The 22,363-nt window shown below is 39.5% G+C and overlaps 1 protein-coding gene across 1 annotated transcript in view; it reads left to right on the forward strand.

The window, feature by feature from the left end:
* LOC139134934 (gamma-tubulin complex component 6-like) overlaps positions 1-22,363 on the forward strand; it is a 45,917-nt gene that overhangs the window by 9,625 nt on the left and 13,929 nt on the right. Inside the window, exons 7-19 of the mRNA XM_070702035.1 lie at positions 2,406-2,573; positions 3,248-3,387; positions 3,691-3,898; positions 4,218-4,519; positions 5,123-5,308; positions 5,890-5,981; positions 6,832-6,971; positions 7,564-7,713; positions 10,589-10,670; positions 14,072-14,276; positions 18,695-20,781; positions 21,159-21,269; positions 21,495-21,663. Coding sequence (XP_070558136.1) covers positions 2,406-2,573; positions 3,248-3,387; positions 3,691-3,898; positions 4,218-4,519; positions 5,123-5,308; positions 5,890-5,981; positions 6,832-6,971; positions 7,564-7,713; positions 10,589-10,670; positions 14,072-14,276; positions 18,695-20,781; positions 21,159-21,269; positions 21,495-21,663 — 4,040 coding nt within the window. The remainder of the gene's footprint in view (positions 1-2,405; positions 2,574-3,247; positions 3,388-3,690; positions 3,899-4,217; positions 4,520-5,122; positions 5,309-5,889; positions 5,982-6,831; positions 6,972-7,563; positions 7,714-10,588; positions 10,671-14,071; positions 14,277-18,694; positions 20,782-21,158; positions 21,270-21,494; positions 21,664-22,363) is intronic.

The raw sequence follows: 22,363 nt of genomic DNA on the forward strand, positions 1-22,363 counted from the left end.
TTAGGTGGTGAAATCTCCGATATACATCGGACATTTACCCTCAATTTGACAATGTATCGTCTAGTATCAGAGTTAAAGTCCTAAGTCGCCGATATTTATCGGATAAATATCTTATTTCGCAGACCCGGCGTGCCGACACCACACAGTGCAAGTAAATCTAGTGACAGTTTTCGGACAGGGTAGTGAATTTCGCTGAAGCCGTTTTATAAATGACGAGCACTGCGAAATCTTATTACCATATCCTTCGAAACTTTATTGCGCTTATCCTCAAACTGTTAACAGGACGGAAGTGTTATTTAGGGGGTCAAAGTTGCCAAATTGTTGACCCCATGTTGAGTGCGTAGTAATTGGACTGCTATCGCAGTAATCGGACGTCGTATTTCGAATGTGATTATAGGGGCTAAATATTGATATTTTGAAACTTCAAACCCCCGATTTTCAATTTCGATGTGTTTAGAAACTGTTTGTAAAAATATGTGATAAATTAGTTACGTCTAATCCATGGACGACGCAACTATAAGCTTATTTCGACGTGTATGGCGCTTAAATATCGGACATGGGCTGTCTCTGTGTGTTGCGTTCGACACCTTGTATCGAACGGTGTGGCTAAGTTGTAGCCCGAAATAGCTTCTACCGAAAAAATATCCGAAACGGGACAACAGCGTCACTTGACTTAATATGCTTTTACATGACTTTTAAAACACTATCAATACAGAGCGAAGTGAGTACAACGAACAGCATGTCATTAAATGTCCGAAAACCGAGGTCGTCCGAAAACAGCCACACTGAATCGTCTGCATTAGCCTAGGAGTCCCGGCGCAATTGATATTTATCGGGTAAATATAATATCGGCGATTTGTCAGACCCGCCGTGCCGAGACACAATAGGCGAGAAGTCATTCCAGTATATCTTGTTATATCAATATTACCAGATATAGTCCCGAAATTGCCTATATTTATTGGGTATATATTGGCGATTTCGCAGACCCGGGCTGTCGAGATAAGAGACGCTTTGTGTAGTTTCCGTCTTCGGATTTTAGAGTCCCGAAATCGCCAATATTAATATTTATCTGGTTAAAACCGGCGATAGTAGGCTGACTCAGCATGTCAAGATACGAACCGCATTGTGTAGTATAGTCTTGTATCGGTATCAGAATCCCGAAATCCCTTATAAAACAATCATCATGAAAGAAGTAGAACATAACTTTTTATCTTTTAAAGATTTTAAAACTCGCCCGACTTTCTTTTAGCCACTGTCTTCGAAAAAGCTGTTCTGTGGGACGACGATAAAAGCTGACTCAGTTTGTTCTTCCTTGAGTGATTTTTGCACTCAAGTGAACAACAGTTAATCATTTTTATGCTACTGAGCATAAAAGAGTCGTAACGTGCAGAACTGCACTGCTGCAGTCATAGACTCCAATGCTTTGGTAAGCTGTTACACACGTTCGTGTATCGCCGATGACGTCACGCACGCTCCTCCCATGAGCCCTTTCGCGCCCATGGAATTCCGAGCTCATTTCCATAAATGTCGTCTACTTCAATGTCCCTTTTCGTCGCTCCGTAGTCGTCGGCGCGTGCAATTATGTTGCAAATTTGAGCTGCATTTTATTCAAGGGTGACTTTGGAAGGGATAAACGGTCAATGTCGCTGGACTTAGGTTTCCCTTTAATGGATTTTTGCAATAGGCCAAACCCGGAATTCAAATCGACCACGGTACAAACAAAGCCATGTGCGCAAACGCGCATAAACGTACGTGTATTTCCATACGCGTTCGTACACATGTGGGCTTTGTTTGTACCGGCATCACGTGATTATTCGGGCGCACTGAGTCTGTAGAACGCATCGCGTCCTTTTTATTCCGGAGTAGAACCATTAATTGTTGATATTTTCAGCCCCAGCAAACTGACTTAAGTTGACATTTTATTTGCTGCTAACAAACATCAACATACACTCAGATTTATGTGAATTATTTTTGTCTTACGCATTCACTTCTGGCTTCCCTCTTGGACTTGTCTTCAATTAACAAAACTAAATTTCCTGTATCTCTTGTCTCATTACTATATTAAATTCCCTGTTTCTGTAGTCTCATTACAAAATGAAATATCCTGTGTCTCTAGTCTCTTACCGATGACACCGTGCACATGCAACTTTCTCTTTTTACTTGTTTTAAAGCTGATATATATTTGCCAAACTTCTTGACATCATCCAACATCACTGCATAGGCTGTGTAACAAGAATTCTTGCTACTTTGAATCAATGGAAGAATTTATGGACAATGTGTGTGCACAGTATCATTAAATTCCACTCAGTGCATAGGTATTTCTCCCGTAGCTGCTGTTCACACAATGCACCTATGTATGGCCAAAATATACAAAAATCTATCTATTTTTACTATTATCATAACAGAATTTGACAAGATCTTCCAGCAATGATTCTGGTCACAGTAGTTTATTTCACGGTCTGACACATTCCACAGTATCCAGTCTGGATGCCAAGTTAGATTTACCTGAATTACCCGATCACACAGAGACCCACAGTCTTGGATTGCGGCTACCGAAGCATTCACCAACAGAGGTGAGCAACCGTGTAATCTATCGTGCCACTGTGTGTCAGCTCAGCCTCAGTGTTTACGCTAGCTGGACATGCATTCCATGAATGACAGGTGCAAAACTTTAATTGGTAGATTTGTCTGTGTCACCCTTCCACCACCATTTCCTTGTTCAGAGCTTCAACTTCACCATTGAAAACAACAGCATTTGGTCAAACAATTTTCGAAATCACCATTGCCAATAATTCACAATATTACATGTAAGGGTAGTATTAATCTCCAGATTGAAATGCTCAAACTTTCGCACATACTTTCCGTAACAAAACTTCAAAGCATTCCCTTTCAAAATCAGGAGTCACTGTGCAAAATTTAGAACTAGAGAAACATATCACCAAATAATTGCTGACTTTGAAATTTAAAATGGCCGCCATTCCTATGAGAACTCTATGGAGAAAATGCTATCTTCAGCTTTCAAAAAAATAAATCAATGTTGAGTCTTATTACTCTCTGAGCTTCAAAATGAGCCCCAGCAAGCGGTAGACCAAAATAGTATAGTGAAAGTTTGAGTTTCCGAATATCTGTCCCCGAGGTGTGTTCTACCCTTACATGTGATCTTTATCACTGTGCGTATTAAAAAGCAAATGTGTGGAACAAAAGAGGGACTGTCATCATTTCTTTTCTCTCTGTACTTTATCAACAGTGTTCTGAAGATGATGAGGGTTTCCATGAGAGCACTGCCAGTTCATCAACCCTGGAAGTCACGACAGAGACTGAGGACATCTGGCAGGCTGCATTGCATTACATTCCAAACAGAAACCACACATGGGAAACAATTGGAAAGTAAGTTTTGCTTTGTATGTGAAACTGCCTTGCGTGTGTCACTCAGCCTGTGGATGATTTGGAAGTTGGGTATTCCCATGACTATGTCTTCATGAGTAACAAGAAGTGTGGTGTTGTATTATTCATAAAATGTATCATTGCTGAGGTTTTGCAACTTATGGTGAATGTCGTCTGATCCAAAGCATTATCCAGTGTAGAGTAAAAACATAATATGTATTATTTAACTCAAGTTCAATCTCTGTAGAATGATAAAATGCCCATATACATGTACCTGCATTCAGTAGCTACCATGTTGTCTTTCAGAACTGCCAAGCCAGTGGAACGGCCCTATCTAACAGAAGCCGGGCCAGAGGTCTTCGATGAGTTGTACAAAGTCCGACTCAGGGAGGTTGCTAACGTCGATCCAAAGCTGAGCTCAAGACGCCTGAATGTTGTAAGCCAGCAGAATTTGATCAAAGATGCATTAAATGTGATGATTGGTGTAGCATCAAGGACATTTCACTACGACAAGGTAGGTCAAACGTCTCACACTGTTCTGTTTCCTCGAAAGAGCTTGTCGTACACACTTTGTGATTCATCTTTGTTGGCATATTTCAAGTTACTCTTGCATATTTGTACATGAGAAGGTGCTAGTTCGTAGTATTTATGAACTCATTGGTAAGGTGTACTTGGGACCTTATTCTCTCTGCTATCTTGGCATGAAATAGAACTATAACTTTATGTAAGTTACACTTTTGTTCAACAATGTATTATTTTTATTTTTACTTCTTCCTTTTGCATCCAATAATTACTGAGTCACCTGTTCTCTTGCTCCATTCTTTTCCTGCCAGAACCTAGAATGTTTTGTGGTGGAACCAGGAACACACCTGTCAGGCACATCTCCAGAGAGCCTTTCACCCGTTGTGCAACAGTTTGCAGACATGGGTACACAGTACTTAACACTGGACGTCTTCTCCAGACCGGACACCATGTCGTCTTTCTACATGGCAGGGTTAATATTCCAAGCCTTTGCTGGGGAGCTTCAGAGATATCTGCGGCTCTATCAGTCAGCGGTGTTGTCTGCTCCCAGGGGAAAGGATGTGTCAGTCTTCCTGCTTTACAACCTGTATCAAAAATGGGCTTGCCAGTTAAGGTGTGAAAACTTCCAAAAATTGCTCTCAAAGTTTAAAAATTACAAACTCCGATCAAACTAATGGGATTTATCAAAGTAGAAACACCTGTAGTGTGATATGCTGATGATGGAGGACAGAGCTTCAGCAAATATTTGACTTCAGATGTCACCTCTGCAATACAGAAGTTGTCAATTTGGAGCTGTCATTTGGTAGGCATTTTGTGAAATAAGCCTGTATGATGCCATCATCAGCACTTACAGCTATAAATTATGGTATTTGGTTACTCACTTAAGGTAGAATGCACCTCGGGGACAGATATTCAGACTCTCAAACTTTTCCAATTTTTTCTGATATACCACGTGTAGGGGTTCATTTTATTAATAAAGATCTTGGTGTAAGAAAACTTTTCATTGGTTTAGTTTTTCGAAAAATTTTAAAATTTTATTTTTCACCGTAGTGTAAACACAGGGATGGTGGCCTTTTTGAATTTCAGATATTGGTAAATCTTGGATTATTTCTTTCTCTAGTACCAAAATTTGCCTGGTGACCCCCCTTATCAGAGGTGAATATTTATAAATTGCTTGTCATACAGTCCATACAATTCTCTGTAATTTATGTAACAGGTACCTGTATGAGCTGTGTCTGTGTGACAAACGCAGAGGAACAAAACCAGGAGATGCTGGTGATCCATTCCCAACTGGTATCAAGCTACTATCATATATCTACCAAGAAGCATTGGATTGTTGCCACACTGATAACTACATGGTGTTGCTGTCACTACTCAGAGTCAGTTGTGGCCCGTACCTCATGTAAGTGTGTGTACCACTCCCATCATTACTGTGCTCAAATATCTATTATATCATACTAGTATATTGATGGCCCAAATACAGCGATCTGATTGGTCGAGACGCAAAAAGAGCCGTGGTAGATTGGCGATATACCACGGCTGGCATGTGTGCAAGCTCTCAGCTTGAGCAAAAATCCATTTATGACGTTTCACGGCAGAATTTCAACTGTTATGATATAATAGCAATAAATCATACCCATCGATGGTATACCACGAGATTTTCACCAGTTCACTTGATATATGCACTCGTTATCGCTCGTGCATATATGTTGTGAACTGGTCAAAATCTTGTGGTATACCATAGCTGGGTGTGCTTTATTGCTTAATCAGTTCGACACCAAATCTGTTATGTTGAAGAGTGGAACATGCATGTATTCTGGGGGTTTTTTGTAAGCATTGTTCCAAGTGTAAATGATTCTGCCATTGCAGATACATGTAGATAAATACGTTATCATGACTTGATCTAGTCTACGTGTATAACTTTCTGTTGCATGATGTATTGTAAAGATTTATGATTTTGGGTCCAAATTTGTTTTAATCCAGGTTTATTCAAGACTGGGTATTTGATGGAGTATGCAAAGACCCATACAGAGAATTCATGATACGAGTCAATGATGAATATTTCCACTTTAGAGGTAAGATGTAGTCAACAGAATAGCTTAAAAAAATAGCATTTCATTAACTCTCAGATTGAATGCAGTGAACTATCTTTTAGATTAATGCCTTTTTTAACCCTCCCATACTTTATTCCTTTAACGAGAAGTTTTCTATCCCTTAGGAAATTTTTGTATTGTTCTATACAAATGTTCAATGTTATGTGTCAGTATCATACAAATCAAGGCTGAGCCACATTCAAAGAATTAATACCAGGTGGACAGATGTTAATTATGCATAAGATATCATAATATCAGAACATATCTGACATCATGTAAACATTTCTTTTCAATCTAATTCAATTTTAATTTCTAATCAGTGGTTTTGAGCCAAATATTCCTATGTAAGAACATTCAGCTACACAAATCCTATTGACAGGTGTTACATCAATATCAGTTTGGATACTGTTTAATGTTTCGCATGGGAAATCCATTGAAATTTCAAGTTGGTTGGGAAAAGAGCGCCCTCAGTGGTGGTTTAGTAGCAATGATGGAACTCGCAAGTCTTCAGACTGTGATTTAGTGCTTTGCTGTCAGTCTTGCCAGTCTGCATTTCAATTCAAGCAGGATAGGTCAGACTCCAGTTTATACGTACTGAATGTAATTATTGTGGCATTATGTTAGAAGTTCAGTAAAACATTGTAAAGTGTAACAATATAATATATACATACGGTATAATATACAGTTATACATATAGTTCGACTAGAGATGATAATTTGTTAGGTTCTCAGCCCCAATGCTTTAAAACAAAGAAGACCAATATAGATGTATTTGTCGTGTAATTTTCATCATGAGTAACATATTTTTTTCACTTTGTTGTACATACCAACAGATAAATATTACTGGACTAACGGCTTTGTATTGTCAGTGGAAGATGCTTCAGAGAGTGTTCCAATGTTTCTAAGAGACCTGGCTAAAGATCTCTTTATCACCGGCAAGTCTATCAACCTGCTGAAACTCTGCTATCCAGAAGTGAGTCTCATAATTTGTGTTTAGCTATTCTTCAGCAATCTCCATAAATGTGTGTTATATTCTGTATGACTTTTTGTGAAATTTACTGTAAATGTGTACATATAATAAACTCTTCTCCATCATGTGCAGCAAATCTGATTTTGCATCATGGCAGGTACTTTGAAGTGGGTTGAATGTTTTTGTTGTGACATAACACGTATGACTGCTTGCACATCGTACTGTCTGGCTCCCTGTGAATGCCTACATTGTTATTAACTACATTTTACGACATGTATCACAGTCATGATGCATGTACCTGATATAGATCATAGGTATACTTTTATTGGAATATATCGACAATTTCTATTTTTGTCTCAAAATCAAGTCAAATTTGACACACAGATGTAGCAGTTGAAAAATATGTTACTGTTTTATGTAGTCTGACAATAGGATGCCTGTTTGCATGTACATGTGTATGCTAATACATGTACAATGGTCTTAGCTGACACCATCTTCAAGAAAGCTCTTTATATAAACAATAACTTCATCACCACACTTCCATTGAGTATTTGGATACTTCACTCATCCGCTGTCCTCACTCTTGACATTGCAGCATCACCTGTGTAACCCTGAAGTTCAGATTCCGCGTCTGCTGGTAACTTTGTCGCTTGAAGAACTCAAGCATGTTCGCAGGAGGACTAGTGTGTACGTGACAGTGATGAACCAGATAGCACGACTCAAATCAATGTCCAGAGAAGAGAAGGTAGGAATCTGTGAAAAGTGACTATTCCTACAAGTGGTGAAAGAGCTACTGATACAAAGATTATGGTTAACCATATGAGCACTGTAATCGCGGCCCCCCCCCCCCCCATCACCCGCCCGCCGCGCCCCCCCCCCCCCCCCCCCCCCCCCCCCAAAAAAAAAAAAGGTCAGGGCAACATTTTACCAATTTTAGGAATTTTTCTGCAATTTTTTCCATAATTTTGGACCAAACAGACAAAAATGTTCATGGGCTACACTTTTTAGTCCCCACGGACACCGTCCGGGGGGACTTATAGGTTTGGTCATGTCCGTGCGTGCGTGTGTGCGTCCGTGCGTCCGTGCGTCCGTCCGTTCACGCAGATATCTCAGAGACGCCTGGAGCGATTTTATTCAAACTTTGTACAAGGATTATCACCTATGCCATACATATGCACGTCGATTTGTTTTACGATGCAATTCAATATGGCTGTCTGGCAGCCATTTTGTTTCCTGTGTTTCATGTCAGTGGGTATGTTCATGCAAATTTGTCAGTGATGCTAGAAGCGATTCATTTCAAACTTGGTACATAGATTACTCTATATGTTATACATATGCACATAGATTTTTGTTTTGATCTGGTCTAAAATGGCTGCGTGGCGGCCATTTTGTTTCCTATATTTTACGACTGTGCGTTCGTTCACGTAAATTTTGCAGCGATGCTGGGCGCGATTGCACTGAAAGTTGGTACAATATTAATCCCTATCACATATATATGCACGCTGATTTTTGTAATGATTAGATCATAAATGGCTGTGTGACGGCCGTTTTCTTTCCTGTATTTGATATCCATCCACAGGGTCCCCAGGTATGATCCACAGGCGTTCCAGGATGAAATTAATATTAATGCTGTGTCCATGCATAGGGGCTCATGAATGCAGATATCTGAGATATTCCTGTGCCAATTCTTTTTAGTCCCCACGGACACCGTCCGGGGGGACTTATAGGTTTGGTCATGTCCGTGCGTGCGTCCGTCCGTCCGTCCGTTCACGCAGATATCTCAGAGACGCCTGGAGCGATTTCGTTCAAACTTGGTACAAGGATAGTACCCTACCTCATACAGATGCACGTCGATTTGTTTCACAATGCGATCAAATTTGGCCGTGTTAGAGGACTTTTTAGTTTACACCTCCATAGACTCCCATGTATAAGGCGGTTCTCCATAGACTTCCATGTATAAGGCCAAGAAAAATAAAATTTAGTTCTCACCGTTTTCATATTGCAAAAAGGATGCAGTGACACAGTTTTTAGTCCCAACAGATGAAGTCCAGGGGGCTTATAGATTGGATCATGTCTGTCCGTGATTCCATCTGTGAGTCCATCCGTTCATCCGTTCCGCTGATATCTCAGACACTTTGACAAAATGTCACGTGACCTCGATGACCTTTGACCTCAAATATACATATTTGTCCATAACTCAGTAACCACAAGTTCTGCACTCTTCATGTATGGTATGATGGGACACCTTATGAAGCCACATATTGTACCTCATTAATTATGCACATATCTAATTTTGAGCGAGCCAAAAGAGCTAGAGGTCTGATTTTTGGTATATAGGGATAACTTATCAATACAATTTTTTTACAAAATGTCACGTGACCTCAATGACCTTTGACCTCAAATATACATGTTTGTCCATAAATCAGTAACCACAAGTGCGGCAACCTTCATGTATGGTATGACGGGACACCTTATGACGCCACATATTGTACCTCATTAATTATGTGCATATCTAATTTTGAGCGAGCCAATAGAGCTAGATGTCTGGTTTTTGGTATATAGGGATAACTATAGGATAGAATTTTTTTGACAAAATGTCATGTGACCTCGATAACCTTTCACCTAAAATACACGTTCATGTCAATAGATAAGGAACCAGAAGTGCTATGTCCTTTATATTTAGTAGGATGGGAGACCTTATGACAACACATGCTTTACCTCATTAATTATGCACATATATGGGCAAGCCAATAGAGCTAGAGGTCTGAATTTTGGCATATAGGGGTTAATTAGCAATACAGTTTTTTTTTCAAATGTCAAGTGACCTTGATGACCTTTGACCTTGATTATACTAATATATGCATAACTCAGTAACCACAAGTTCTGTACGCTTCAAATTTGTCAGGATAATAGACCTTAAGATGTCACATCTTGTACCTCATTTATTATGTGCATATGTATTTCTTGGCTGGCCAATACAGCTAGAGGTCTGATCTTTTTTCCCGATTTAGAACCATAACTTAGACATGCCTCTTTTTTGCACATTGGGAATAATGATATAGACCTATGTGCCCATAGATCTGAACATATACACTCCAGTGATACTTCTTAATGACCACATTTCCATCAAGACTAATACTCCTATTACAAGTGGGGACTATGTCATTATCAATGACTTGTTGACCATAATTTTGAGAAAAATAAAAAAAATTGTCTACATCTAAAAGAAATTGTTGGCTTTATATTATACCATAAAGCAACAAATTCGACTTTTGTACTCGTGTATTTCCCCAAAGACAACAGATTTTGCTTGTGAAATTTTTAAAAGACTATGCTAGTGAACAAAATATATGAATTCACTCTTGCAGACACTCCTATTGCGCCTATCCCATAATATCTGTACTGTTCATAGCAAAATGCTCTTATGTATGCCGTGTCCGCTCTTTTATTATGAGAGGTTAACATGTCAAATATGCACATTTCTCAATCAAATACAGCCGTTTATGATGTCGACAAGATCAATCTCCATGCAAACTACAATGGTTATATTTCAGGCCATGTTAGTGCTTGTAAGAAGTGTTCACACTCTCTCTGTTATTAATATATATTTGTAATTCCAGGAGATCAGAGCAGACCTGGCCAAGCAACAGTTACTGGTGACTGCCAAACGCACTGCTGCCAATGCCTTACAAAGAATCAAAGGTTAGCTTGCTCTCTGTATTTGTTTCCCATTACATTGCAACACGTGCACAATACTGAAATAGACTTTACTGTAAATGCAGACAGATTTGTTAGTATTGGGCAGTGTTCTGCCAAGCTTTTGCATCAGTGGGGTCTGAGGGCCCATGGAAGCTCAAAAAGTGGGTCGCTGTTGAAAAAAGGGGGTCATTCTCAAGACAATTATACACTTTATTACGTGCCATACCCGTGTTGTTGTTTCGAAGTTCGAACTCGCAGATTCCATGAGTGCTGCGGTTTTATGGTCCTACCTACAGTCTACAAGGCGAGTAAGTGTACTCGTTCGGAAATTCATGTTGTCTCGGGTCATCGTATTTCGTTTATTATTATGCTTTATGCATACTTTGCAAGTCATTTGGTTGTTTTTGGCATCGTAGTGGAGCCAGCTGAAATTACGTAACCATTTTTCATGAAGACGTCGAACATGCCTGCGTGACAATTTCAAAACTTGCGTATGATTTTACGCAACTGAGTTTTATTTGCGTAAAATGTATTCAAAATGCTTATGGCTAAGCAGTGTTCTGCCAAGCTTTTGCATCAGTGGGGTCTAAGGGCCCATGGAAGCTCAAAAAGTGGGTCGCTGTTGAAAAAGGGGGTCATTCTCAAGACAATTATACACTTTATTACGTGCCATACCCGTGTTGTTGTTTCGAAGTTCGAACTCGCAGATTCCATGAGTGCTGCGGTTTTATGGTCCTACCTACAGTCTACAAGGCGAGTAAGTGTACTCGTTCGGAAATTCATGTTGTCTCGGGTCATCGTATTTCGTTTATTATTATGCTTTATGCATACTTTGCAAGTCATTTGGTTGTGTTTGGCATCGTAGTGGAGCCAGCTGAAATTACGTAACCATTTTTCATGAAGACGTCGAACATGCCTGCGTGACAATTTCAAAACTTGCGTATGATTTTACGCAACTGAGTTTTTATTTGCGTAAAATGTATTCAAAATGCTTATGGCTAAGGAATCAGTATCTGATGTGAGTTGGGCAGTCTTTTCTGTAGAACTTGGAGGGTTTCCTGTAATGCGCATGCTCTATTAATAAAAAACAACAACCTGGAGGGCTTCAAGGTGTAGCTGCACGCTTGCCATGCCGTGATGCAAGTCCGGCAGATCGTCCATGTAGCCGACACGAACACGAAGTGTGTGTAACCGGTACCAAAAACTATGAAAAATAGTAAAGAATGAGCTATAAAATCACTATCAGTTTTAAGTTGCAGGTAGAATAAGTCTGTGCCTTTGTAAAAAATACTAAAAAAATAGTAGAAAGTGAAGAACCAGCTGAAAGTTAGTTGAGGAGACCTTGACCGCATATCATTTGCATCTCATTGTCGGCTACATGGACTGTGTGCCGCAAGTCCCGTATATGATCGTTGAGCAGCCCAATGAGTTCATGTTCAAAGAAAAGACCGTAGATCTGACTGTGAAATTAGTGTTTTCAAAGGGCCAACAAAAAGCAGATACTGTTCAAAGTCCAGCGGGACCTCTCAAGAATGCAACCTGACAGATTCTAAATGGTCATCCGTAAACACTTTCCAAATAACATGCGACGTAATGACCATTTGTATTGTGTTACCAACAACGTAGACTCGATCGATTCTCGAATTTTTTGCATCTGTAGTGCCATTGTCTGTACAGAACTGATTGACGTGACGTTTTGTGATGATTAAATACAATGTTGCATAAAGTGCTGCGGTCTGCTAAAATCTAAAATGTTGCAATATCATGATAAATGTCACTTGCAAGCAGGTGCATATGTTCTAATTTTGTCCTGCATTGAACCACATTCAGGCAATACAATGCAATACATGCAGTGCGGCAAGTACGTCGTGTCATGGAGCGGCATTTCTCTCAATGCGTATTAGTTTACACAGTCATGATTTTTTTTGCGTATTTCAGAACAATTTTGCGTAAAATACGCAGGATTTTGCGTTAACGGAAACACTGGCCTGCCTCAATGAAGGCTGAGTTTCCGATGCATGGCTGCTCAATGTTTTGAGACTGCTCTGTTTCTGACCACGGTCCCTCCAGCGGCGTGCATTGGTTTTCAGTTTCCTAGGATGTAAACAGCTGAGACACGATGTCGTGTTCAATCATATTGTCTTCACTCATCCGGTTGTTGGATTTGCCTTTTTAGGGCGGCATTGGTCCAAAAAAACTAAGAATTGTTCTGCCTCGGTGTTTTGATTTATTCACGGAAGCAATTTTCCTTTCCAGAGAGTACTGTGAGGCATTGAATTTAACAGAGACGCTGACTGGCTGACTTGAATCTAGCCGATGAAAACCTAGTTCATGATTCTGCAAATAGATATGGAAGAAACACGTCTCAAGTTCTCACGAGCAGCATACACGCATGAGCAGCGTGGAATGTCTACTTCCGCGTTTGGCCTTTCGCGTATAGTACGTAAATAAGTGTATTTTTTTACCGAAAGTTTAGAGGGACTGATGGCGCGCTGCGCCTTGCGGACCCGATGATTGACTTTTTTGGGGTCTTCAATTTTATTTTTGCGGCAATGGCGCAAGGCCGCGGCCTCGGCAGAACACTGTATTGGGTAATGTTCAATAATCTGTTTCAATAATTTTCAAGTCAAATTTTACAGGTGACACTGAGATGTCGTACTTTGATATTCATTTCTGCCTTCAAGGTGATTGGCAATGACATGGGTGTACTACTACTAGACTTTCAGTATCAAATTCTGAAAGTGACTTGGTGCACTAGACCTTCAGTATGAAATTCTGTCAGTCTATTACATCGTTTATTCACTGTGGCCATGTGTCTGATACTAGAAGTCCAATATCTGCATTAGTTGATTAAATAGCCAATGTCAGGATTGTGTTACCAGTACTTAATCGTATACATTGGAAATTGATGCCGCCATGTTAATCCCTGAGTTGAAAATTTCCACTTTTGCCTTTATCCCGCCAGTCCCTTTACTTTCCATATTGCCAAGTCAGTAAAAAGCAATATTGAGCCAAAAACCAATATGTATTTTCACCTTCTCGGCATGTTATGTTATATAGCAGGTTTAGTCAGTAAAACTTATGTATACAGTGTCTACTTGACCTGATGTTGAGACATGAACTTGGTAGGATAGGGATTAAAATGTATTGAAGCATTTTACTGAATTGGTCATAATTAGAATACTGTTGTGAGCCAGAGATGATCATGTGTGTTCAAATAAACACAACATCCCCAGTCACACAGTCACAATTGAAATACACATTATCACAATCATGATAAGAAATGTATAATGGGAACTCTGATTCCATAGAAAAGGCTCCTCTTGACCGGAAAACAATTTCAAGAAAAAAATGATAAAAGATGTGAGATTAACCGTGATGTATTTTGGTAATTTGACGCATAGATGAAATGCTCAGGGAGAAGATTGCAGCAGATGCCAAGAAAAGGAGACATTTCAAAGAGTTGAAAGAAGAAATGGAAAAGTACCTGGAAAGGAGAGCAACGGAAGAACAGCAAGAAAAAGATGAGGACAAGAAAAGAGTGGAAAATTTGTTAGACAGGGAACAAGAAGAGAAGGAAAAGATAGATGAGCTTGAAAAACAGGCCAGGTAATCAACTTATTTCAATATTTGTATATATGGTTATACGTGAGATAGAATATGCATCACATTTACAGAGTAAGGGACGGTATGTATTGACTGATGACCTGACAATTCCAATCAAAAGTTTCAGGTCTCTTTGTATGCCTTTTAGAAACCTCATTGAAGATTGAGGTAGTGTAGCAAAGTTTGGTAAAAAGGTTTGGAAATGCTGAATGATAAACCAATGTCAAAGTGTGGAGTTATTCTTAAAGTGGTGAAGTCACATCTGGCAAATTGAGACAATATCCAATAATAACTTTTCTACAATATCTTGTCCTTTGAAAAAATGACATTCACAATCAAGGAGGACGTTAGAAATGATTAATTATGTCATCATTACAATATCTTGATGATCACAAGCTGAAAAACCAGTGTCATCAGATACGATGCAGTAAACACAATAAAGATTGTTATAGTCCGGGGTCAATTGTCATTCCGTGTGTTTTTAGTGAAGATTTTTGCCAACCTAGCTCATCGATTTACTTAATGGCCAAGTTTTTCAAAAAAAATTGTTGGCATTTTTTCTGACAACTCTGAAGGTCATTTCAAGGTCATTTCCTTAAAATCGACAAAAATCGTTTTTTCTTAGCCATGAACAGACTTTATGGCCAGTTTGCAACCATATTACCTTTGGAAACATGCATTTTGATGTGAATTATTCCTTACAATCATTAACATTGAGGTTTTTTGAAAAAAAAAACGGTTATTGTATTAAAAATATAGAACTACTTTACCAAAGGTCAATTGAAGGTCAGTATGAAAATTCTTTCTAATTTTCGTAGAAATGCCTTCCATATCTTAAAACATCACAATGATTATCTTGTATACAATTTCAGATTCATAAAACTTATACAACATTCTCAGGAAGTCAGATGTCTAACATTTCCTGTCAAAGGTCAATGACTTTTAATGCCATAATCTCTAATATGAAGAAAGTTTTGTTATAAAAGTAATACGATCACACAGCAACTTCAAAACTTTGATAACTCTGCATGAGTGACTTTCAAAAAAAACAAGATTTTCATGCTTTAAGTTGTTAATCATTATCAAAATCATCAACAAAAGTGTTACTTATAGGAGGTGAACAGTTCGGACAATAATTTTCATCAGCCTCACTGTGACACATTTCTTACATGTGATGTCATTGCATTCGTCTTGCAAGAGCAGATATTGTTTTGTATATATTTTGTTTACAAGAATATCTGATCAAATGCACGACTGCTTCAGGGAAAGGAGGAAGCATGCTTACTATGGGTATGAATGTGTTTTCCTCCAGCTTCCATTGTTAGTTTGTTGGAGGTGGCAAGTGGGGTTAGGCAATCATCATTTTCCATATCATTGTTTGATAATGGACTCTGAGAATTGCTTGGATAAGACTGCCTTTGGTTGGGTACTTCTTGAAAATGATATTGCTTTCTCAAAATTTTGGCAGCTTTGAACAGTACTCTTACATTTTCCTCTGTACTTTCCTCAGCAACTCTCTGTATTGCTGCATCTTTAGTGGCATTTAGCAAAACCAATTCTAGTTCACTGTGTCGTGCAGATTTTCCAAATTCCACACTTTCATGTGATCAGTTATAATTTTCTTTAATTCCTATTTCCAATTGATGGGTTCACAATGCCATGTTCCTTACGTATTGCCAAATATGAGTCATGTACTTCACCCAGGTTTAAAACTGAACCTTCAGCTAAAGAATTTTCCAACAAGGAAACAATTGATATCTGCAGCAAGCATGGTGGTATTAATCATTACTGACATTTGCAGATCCAGTCTCACACAATGGGTCTGCATTTGTGTTTAAATTTCGCAATACATTTTCAATGTTTTTGGTCCAACATCTTTTGTGATTGATATTTAATGTCATGGCTTTAGCATCCTTTGGATCCTTTGCATCACTGAGTCTGACTTTTAACAAGTCTGATTTCCTTGGTTTACTGCTATTTGTGGTTTTTCCCAGCATTGAATGAAGAAACCTCATGGAGAGGACCCAAAGGAAATATATATTGTTGACAGACAAAACACATGCTTTTGTCGTATGTACTAGCTGATGATCTAGTGAAAGCAACTTTAGGTTCAGATGAACCAGCACTTTACATGGTAGATGAGGGTAAAGTTGGTGTACAGGGTCGTCCACGAGCTAAACCTATTAATACAGAGCTATCACATTGCTCTAACGCTTTTTCATAGCGCAATTTTGTTCACTGCAGTAGACCTTTGTGGCAAGTATTTGCATAGCATTCCCTATGCCAGCAAGCACCACAATCTCGAAGGGAATTCGAAGAGGAATCATCATCCTTGAGTCTTGAACATATTCTTGGAAAGACATCATCACAAACTTCACCTCTCTGGTGAACAAACTCCAGCACTGTGTCATATTCAGTGGGATAGGTGACACAAGCTCACTACTTGCTTCCTGACATATCAGGCATAACGTCCTCTTTTCGGAGGAATGAAATGGGGCTTTTTTACTGAAAGTTTGACGAAGTTATTTGCATGCAATGTCAGTTATGTGAAATATGTATATGTGAAATGCAACCACTAAATATCAAGATTCGGTGACAATAAAATATCGAGTAAATAGCCTTTGGATAACGGTTTCTGAGAAACTTCTAACACCGTATATGGCTAATTTTGTCGTTTTTAACCCTAAATAATCTATGGACTCCCAGTGTCTCACAATAAAGGTTCAACCGTTGTTAATGAATCATTTTTTGTACTCAGTATCAATATCTTAACAATAGGTGTCTTGGTTAGTACAACATTGTGCATACTGGAGTTGATTTTCAAAAGCCACAGGTAATAGCCTATATTTCTCAGCGCAGAGGCTTAGTTTTGATAAATTGCTTCTGCATGTAGCCTATGATTAGCAACAAGTCTCTAATCCCTGCTATTGTTAGGAAAAAGTACAAATCGTTTTATATGACTTAGAGACAAATGCGAGGAAAAGTGATGACTTACTCTCACTACACGCAGAGAGTACACACTGCTGGCTGCACAGCAATCCTGTCTATACTAGTGAAATTTTGCACAGAGGTCTGGAATTTACAACCTACCAGAGTTGGTAATACTGCGGATGGCTTACGCCGAGATGCAGGGAAATTTATGATGTAGTTGTCAAGCACAGTGCATGTCAAAAACCGATCTGTGTCATTATTTAACACTGTACAGTGCATGGAAAAAGATGTACAACTGCAATACAAGCAAATCCTTGTAATTGCATATAAATTCATATAGAATAGTAACAAACAGAAACAATAAGGTTTTTTAAATCTTTTATGAGCTGTGAAGCTCCCTTCCACCACTGAAGGTATTATAAAGTAATTTGGTCAATGAGTATAAGCCATTTTGTAGGCACTACAATGCTTAATCAATGGAATTTGTGGAGTAACGAATGACCTTGAATTTGACCTTGACAAGTGGAAAGAAAAAATGCCAACAATGTTTTTTGGACTCTCCAGATATTAAGGAACAAAATGATATATGTTGACAAGAGTTTCACGAAATGCACACGGAAGCAAAAATCATGACAAGTGACCCCGGACTATTATAGTGTTATGGGATTTTATGTCATGATTCAGCATAAAGGTGTCAATCTCACATGTATGTCCCTGCCAACAGTCCATTTTTAATACTGATCCAAAAACCTTGAAACTTGGTTTGAAAGTCACTTGTACATTAGGGACAACATGCAATAATATGCTATTATTGACAAGAGTTTACATGCTGTCATACTCTGTGATGACAGAAATTATTGAGTGAAAAATAGACACTGTGCAAAAAAAAATCACAAACATAACTGTAGTACATAGGATATTGCTCTTCCTCTTGAGTTCTTAACCCTTTGAGCACCAAAGCCAGTTTTTTTGCCCCCATTATGTATACCCCAGTCAGTTTTTTCGGAATTTTTTGCCAAAATTTTGATAAAAAACTGCAGCCGGTGAAATATGATGTCTGTTTGGTCCAAAATTATTTAAAAAATTACCAAAAAATTCATAAAAATTAGTACAATGTTGCACTAAAATTTTGGTGGGGAAAATTACAGCACTCAAAGGGTTAAGGGGAAAAGGTACAAAAAATTGTGTACTATAGGTGTTCATTACCGTGACAAAACATACATGACTCATAATGAAAGGTATACAGTCACCTGTAATCTAAATATGCCCATATATGGTCAAAGGGGCGTTCCTTGGTATTCAAATGCCCATGTGGGGGCGCTGTTTTTAAAAGCGGCCACCCGTTTAAAATCTTTGATTGGTTAGATTTTCTCTTTCCATGGTAACTGTGGCAAAATTTGAACAGGTGACAGTATACCTCATAATTAAGAGAAAAAACACTCTTTGAACTGTGTATTATTAACTTCTTTGATGTTAATTACTTTTTTCAGAGAAGAATTGATCGAGTATTATGAGCAGCTGTCAGCAGAAGCAACACTACGTGAAAAGCGTGCACTGTGGCATGTCAAAAGGAGACGACTTGATGATGCCAGGTACAGATTCTTTCAACAGTCTGAAGCTGATCTCAAAGTTGCTCTTGAAGAGAAAAAGAGAGCGCTTGAGAAAGCTCTGGGAATCATCAAGGAGGAGGGAACAGACTCCCCAGATGACAGGAGGGGAGGCAGTGGTGTGGATCCAGGTAGCAGGCCATCAACTGCTATTCTGCCCGGACTGCCAGGCATAGCCGTACAACAGCAACGTGAATCCAAAACTGATGCGGAAACAGCGGGAAATCAGGAAACTGAAGAGCCACGAACAGACAGCCAACAGACAGGCGATGCTGGTGCCATTGACGATGTCACAGCAGGTGTAACAACAGACACATCATCAGCCAAATCTGTAGATGTGAAATCTCAGAGTACAGAGCTAAAGCAAGGCAAAGAGGCAAAGCAGGACATTGGTACTGCTGATAGTGAGGCAAGCAAAACTCCCACTCAGAGTGATGCAGACAGTAGCGAAGCGGTCGATGGCTCTTCACAGTCACCAGTGAATGACGACATAACGGATGGGAAAGCCAGTGAGAATCTTATCGTGTTAGAAGACATCAGTGTGATTGAAGATGGAAAAGCTAATGAGAATATTGAAGATGCATTGAACTTGGTACGACAAGCACCATCCAGCAATGTCATTGAGGCTAAGCCAGTAAGAGAGGCTCCAATGAATTTAATTGACCTGTCAATCACAGATTTCCTCCCAAAAGAGCCTGACGCCAGCAAGGAGAAAACTGAAACTAGCAAACAGTCAGCTGATACCAGTCTTGATGATGTGTTGATTCAGATAGGTTCCTCGCTACCGACGCATGATTTATCAAAAGACGACAGGTCAGAAAATAATGAAGATGGAAAACCTGACATTGACGATTTCATGAGGCATCCTTCGTCGTCAGTGGCTGGTGACATCTTGTATCCGGGAAAAGGAGAGTTTGTTGATGACGGCTGCAAACCATCAGCAAATGTGCATGGGCATCCATCGGATTCCTCCTTGTTCCCAAGTGGAGGCCATTCTGGTTATGACTCTGTTAGAAAACCAACTCCCAATGTTCATGGACATGCCAGTAATGCAGTTGCTGGGGATATCATTTACTCCAGTGAAGGCAAGGATGAAAAACAGGCAAGGTTTAATATCCATGGACACCCAAGTGATTCAGCATTAGGTGGCACTCTTTACTCCACCGTGGGGCAGGGGGACTCCAAGCTGGCACAGAACATTCACGGACACCCTTCTGACTCAAGATTTCCGCTAGGTGTAGCTATTGTAGATCCTAATGATCTATCAAAACCCAGACAAAACATTCATGGCCACGCCAGTGATTCAGTCGCTGGCGCTGTAATTTACTCCAAAGAGCTTTTCCCAGCCAGCAGATCAGAGCCTAACATTCATGGTCACGCCAGCGACTCTGTTCTAGGGTCTATACTCTATCCTGAGAGGCGGGCGCAAATTGCAGAGTACAAGAAAACAAAGCGGTTGTTGAAGCACTTGAACAAGGCACAGGGAAACGTGGATAGTGATGAAGACGACGACCAGTACGGGTTGCCCGGCTTGCCTCTAAGGTCACCTGAGAAGTTGTCAAAGCAACAGGGGGACACACCCACCGATGAAACAGTAATAGATAAAGGACCCGTTAAGTTCCATGAAGTTGTCTACAGTGACGGTCATGCGCCCGGTAAGAGTACTGAACGTGGAGCTGATCAAGATGACGCCTTAAGCCCTGTGGTGTTCGTTCAAGAGAAACGTCTAGTGACAGGTCATCCTTCAGACTCATCCATACAGCAAATGATGTACCCAGAACCTAGTGAAGACACGCAGAGCTTGGAGCCTAAACCCAGCAGAGAAAAGGCTGCTGGGCGGCCATCGTTATCAACAGGATACGGTAGACCCCGAGCTTGGGGTGGAGGTTTGAAGTCTGGGAAGACGGCCATCAGAGGTCTTGAGTTAGGCCATAGAATCAAATCTCTGATTTACCCAGAGCTACTTGAAGGTACTGGCAAGTCTTAGTCATACTGTGTGAATTATTTATGAATCTACCACTGTGATCATAATCTCTGAGTCAAGTAACAGTTTCAATCTAGCTAATGCACTTCACATAAATCACCAACTACTGTAGAGCTTCTGGTCTGTAAACAGAGACAAGGGCAGTTACAGAGCAAGATGACCAGCAATCAGTTTTGTAATATTTGTAGAGTTTATTATATGAAGTTATTTCATTTGAAAGTCCTAGCTATGATATGCATTGCTGTACAGTATATTTGACATGAATGGGAATACGTACCTAAGCTTTCGTTTATGAATTTATTTTTTTTTTAATGAGCGAGCTGAGCGTACTTATCATTCATCTTATCATTTCTCGCTGTGTAGAGGATAGTAGTGATGAAGACGTCCCTGCCAATGCTGATGCTGGAAGGAAGCCCTATGAGATTTGGGTTGGTGACAATGTAGAACCTTTGAGGGATAACTTTGACATCCTCAGTAAGTTGCAAACCATAAGATTAAACCAAACGATTTGGTGTCAGTGTGTGCTGCTGAATCAAATAGTTATAGTGTTGTAATGCGTCTGAGAGAGTGTTAATAAACCATCATTTTTTCACAACATTTAATCCACAAGATCATATAGATGCATCCTTCAGATGATTTAGAAGCCATTTTGACACAAAATAGCTCAGTACAACACCGACTTTCTTTTCGTTTTGTAAGATGAGATGCCATCCTTTGATCTGCTGGCTGATGCGGGCATAGCGCCCATCTCTACTGAACTTGGAGATTACGGTCTGGCCTTGGCAGAAGACGATGACATCAAAGCATCAGAGCTCTACTGTCTTCCTGTCATACTGAAAAGATCCATAACAGCGTCTCTCTCAGCACAGTAAGTCTTTTCCATGCAGAGGCAGAATTATTTCCCATTGTTCATCTGTTTTGATTATGAAGTATTGGGCATTATCAAATTTGCTGTGATTCTATCATTGATACACAAAAAGTATTTTCAGCCATTTTAACAGCACTTTAAAAATAATGATTATCATACTTCTGTACCGCCAATGTTATTTCAAAATCTAAAAATCACTTGTTTGCTCCACTCAGCAGCAGCATATGTATTTAATGTAATGCTGTCTTTGGTAACAAAACACAATAGTATGCAATCAATACTGTTCTATGCACAAACATTGTCACTCTGACATTTGACATCATAAGCCATGCTGTGGTTATAGCATTATCAAAAATGGAGTTGATTAGAAAAAAATTGTTAAAAGATATCTGAAATCCACACAAACATAGCAGGGATAAAATGATAATTGTGCTCAGGTCACGGTTGTCATGGTAATATGATGCATGATTGCAGTGTCGATGATACTCCTATTCAGAATACAGCCTTGTGGAACAAGGGGCCAATGCAAAAATTGTATTGGCTTACAATGCAGGCTATTGATCTATAACCACAAGGGTCCTTCCTCATACCTGCCAGACATCTAAAACATTTATGTAGTAATGGAGGTTGTGACATTGTCAATGAAATGCCTGCTATCCATGCAATCATGTTCACTGTGCCTTCAATGTCATCGCTGCTG

Source organism: Ptychodera flava, chromosome 6, assembly GCF_041260155.1.
Source record: "Ptychodera flava strain L36383 chromosome 6, AS_Pfla_20210202, whole genome shotgun sequence".
NCBI lineage: Eukaryota > Metazoa > Hemichordata > Enteropneusta > Ptychoderidae > Ptychodera > Ptychodera flava.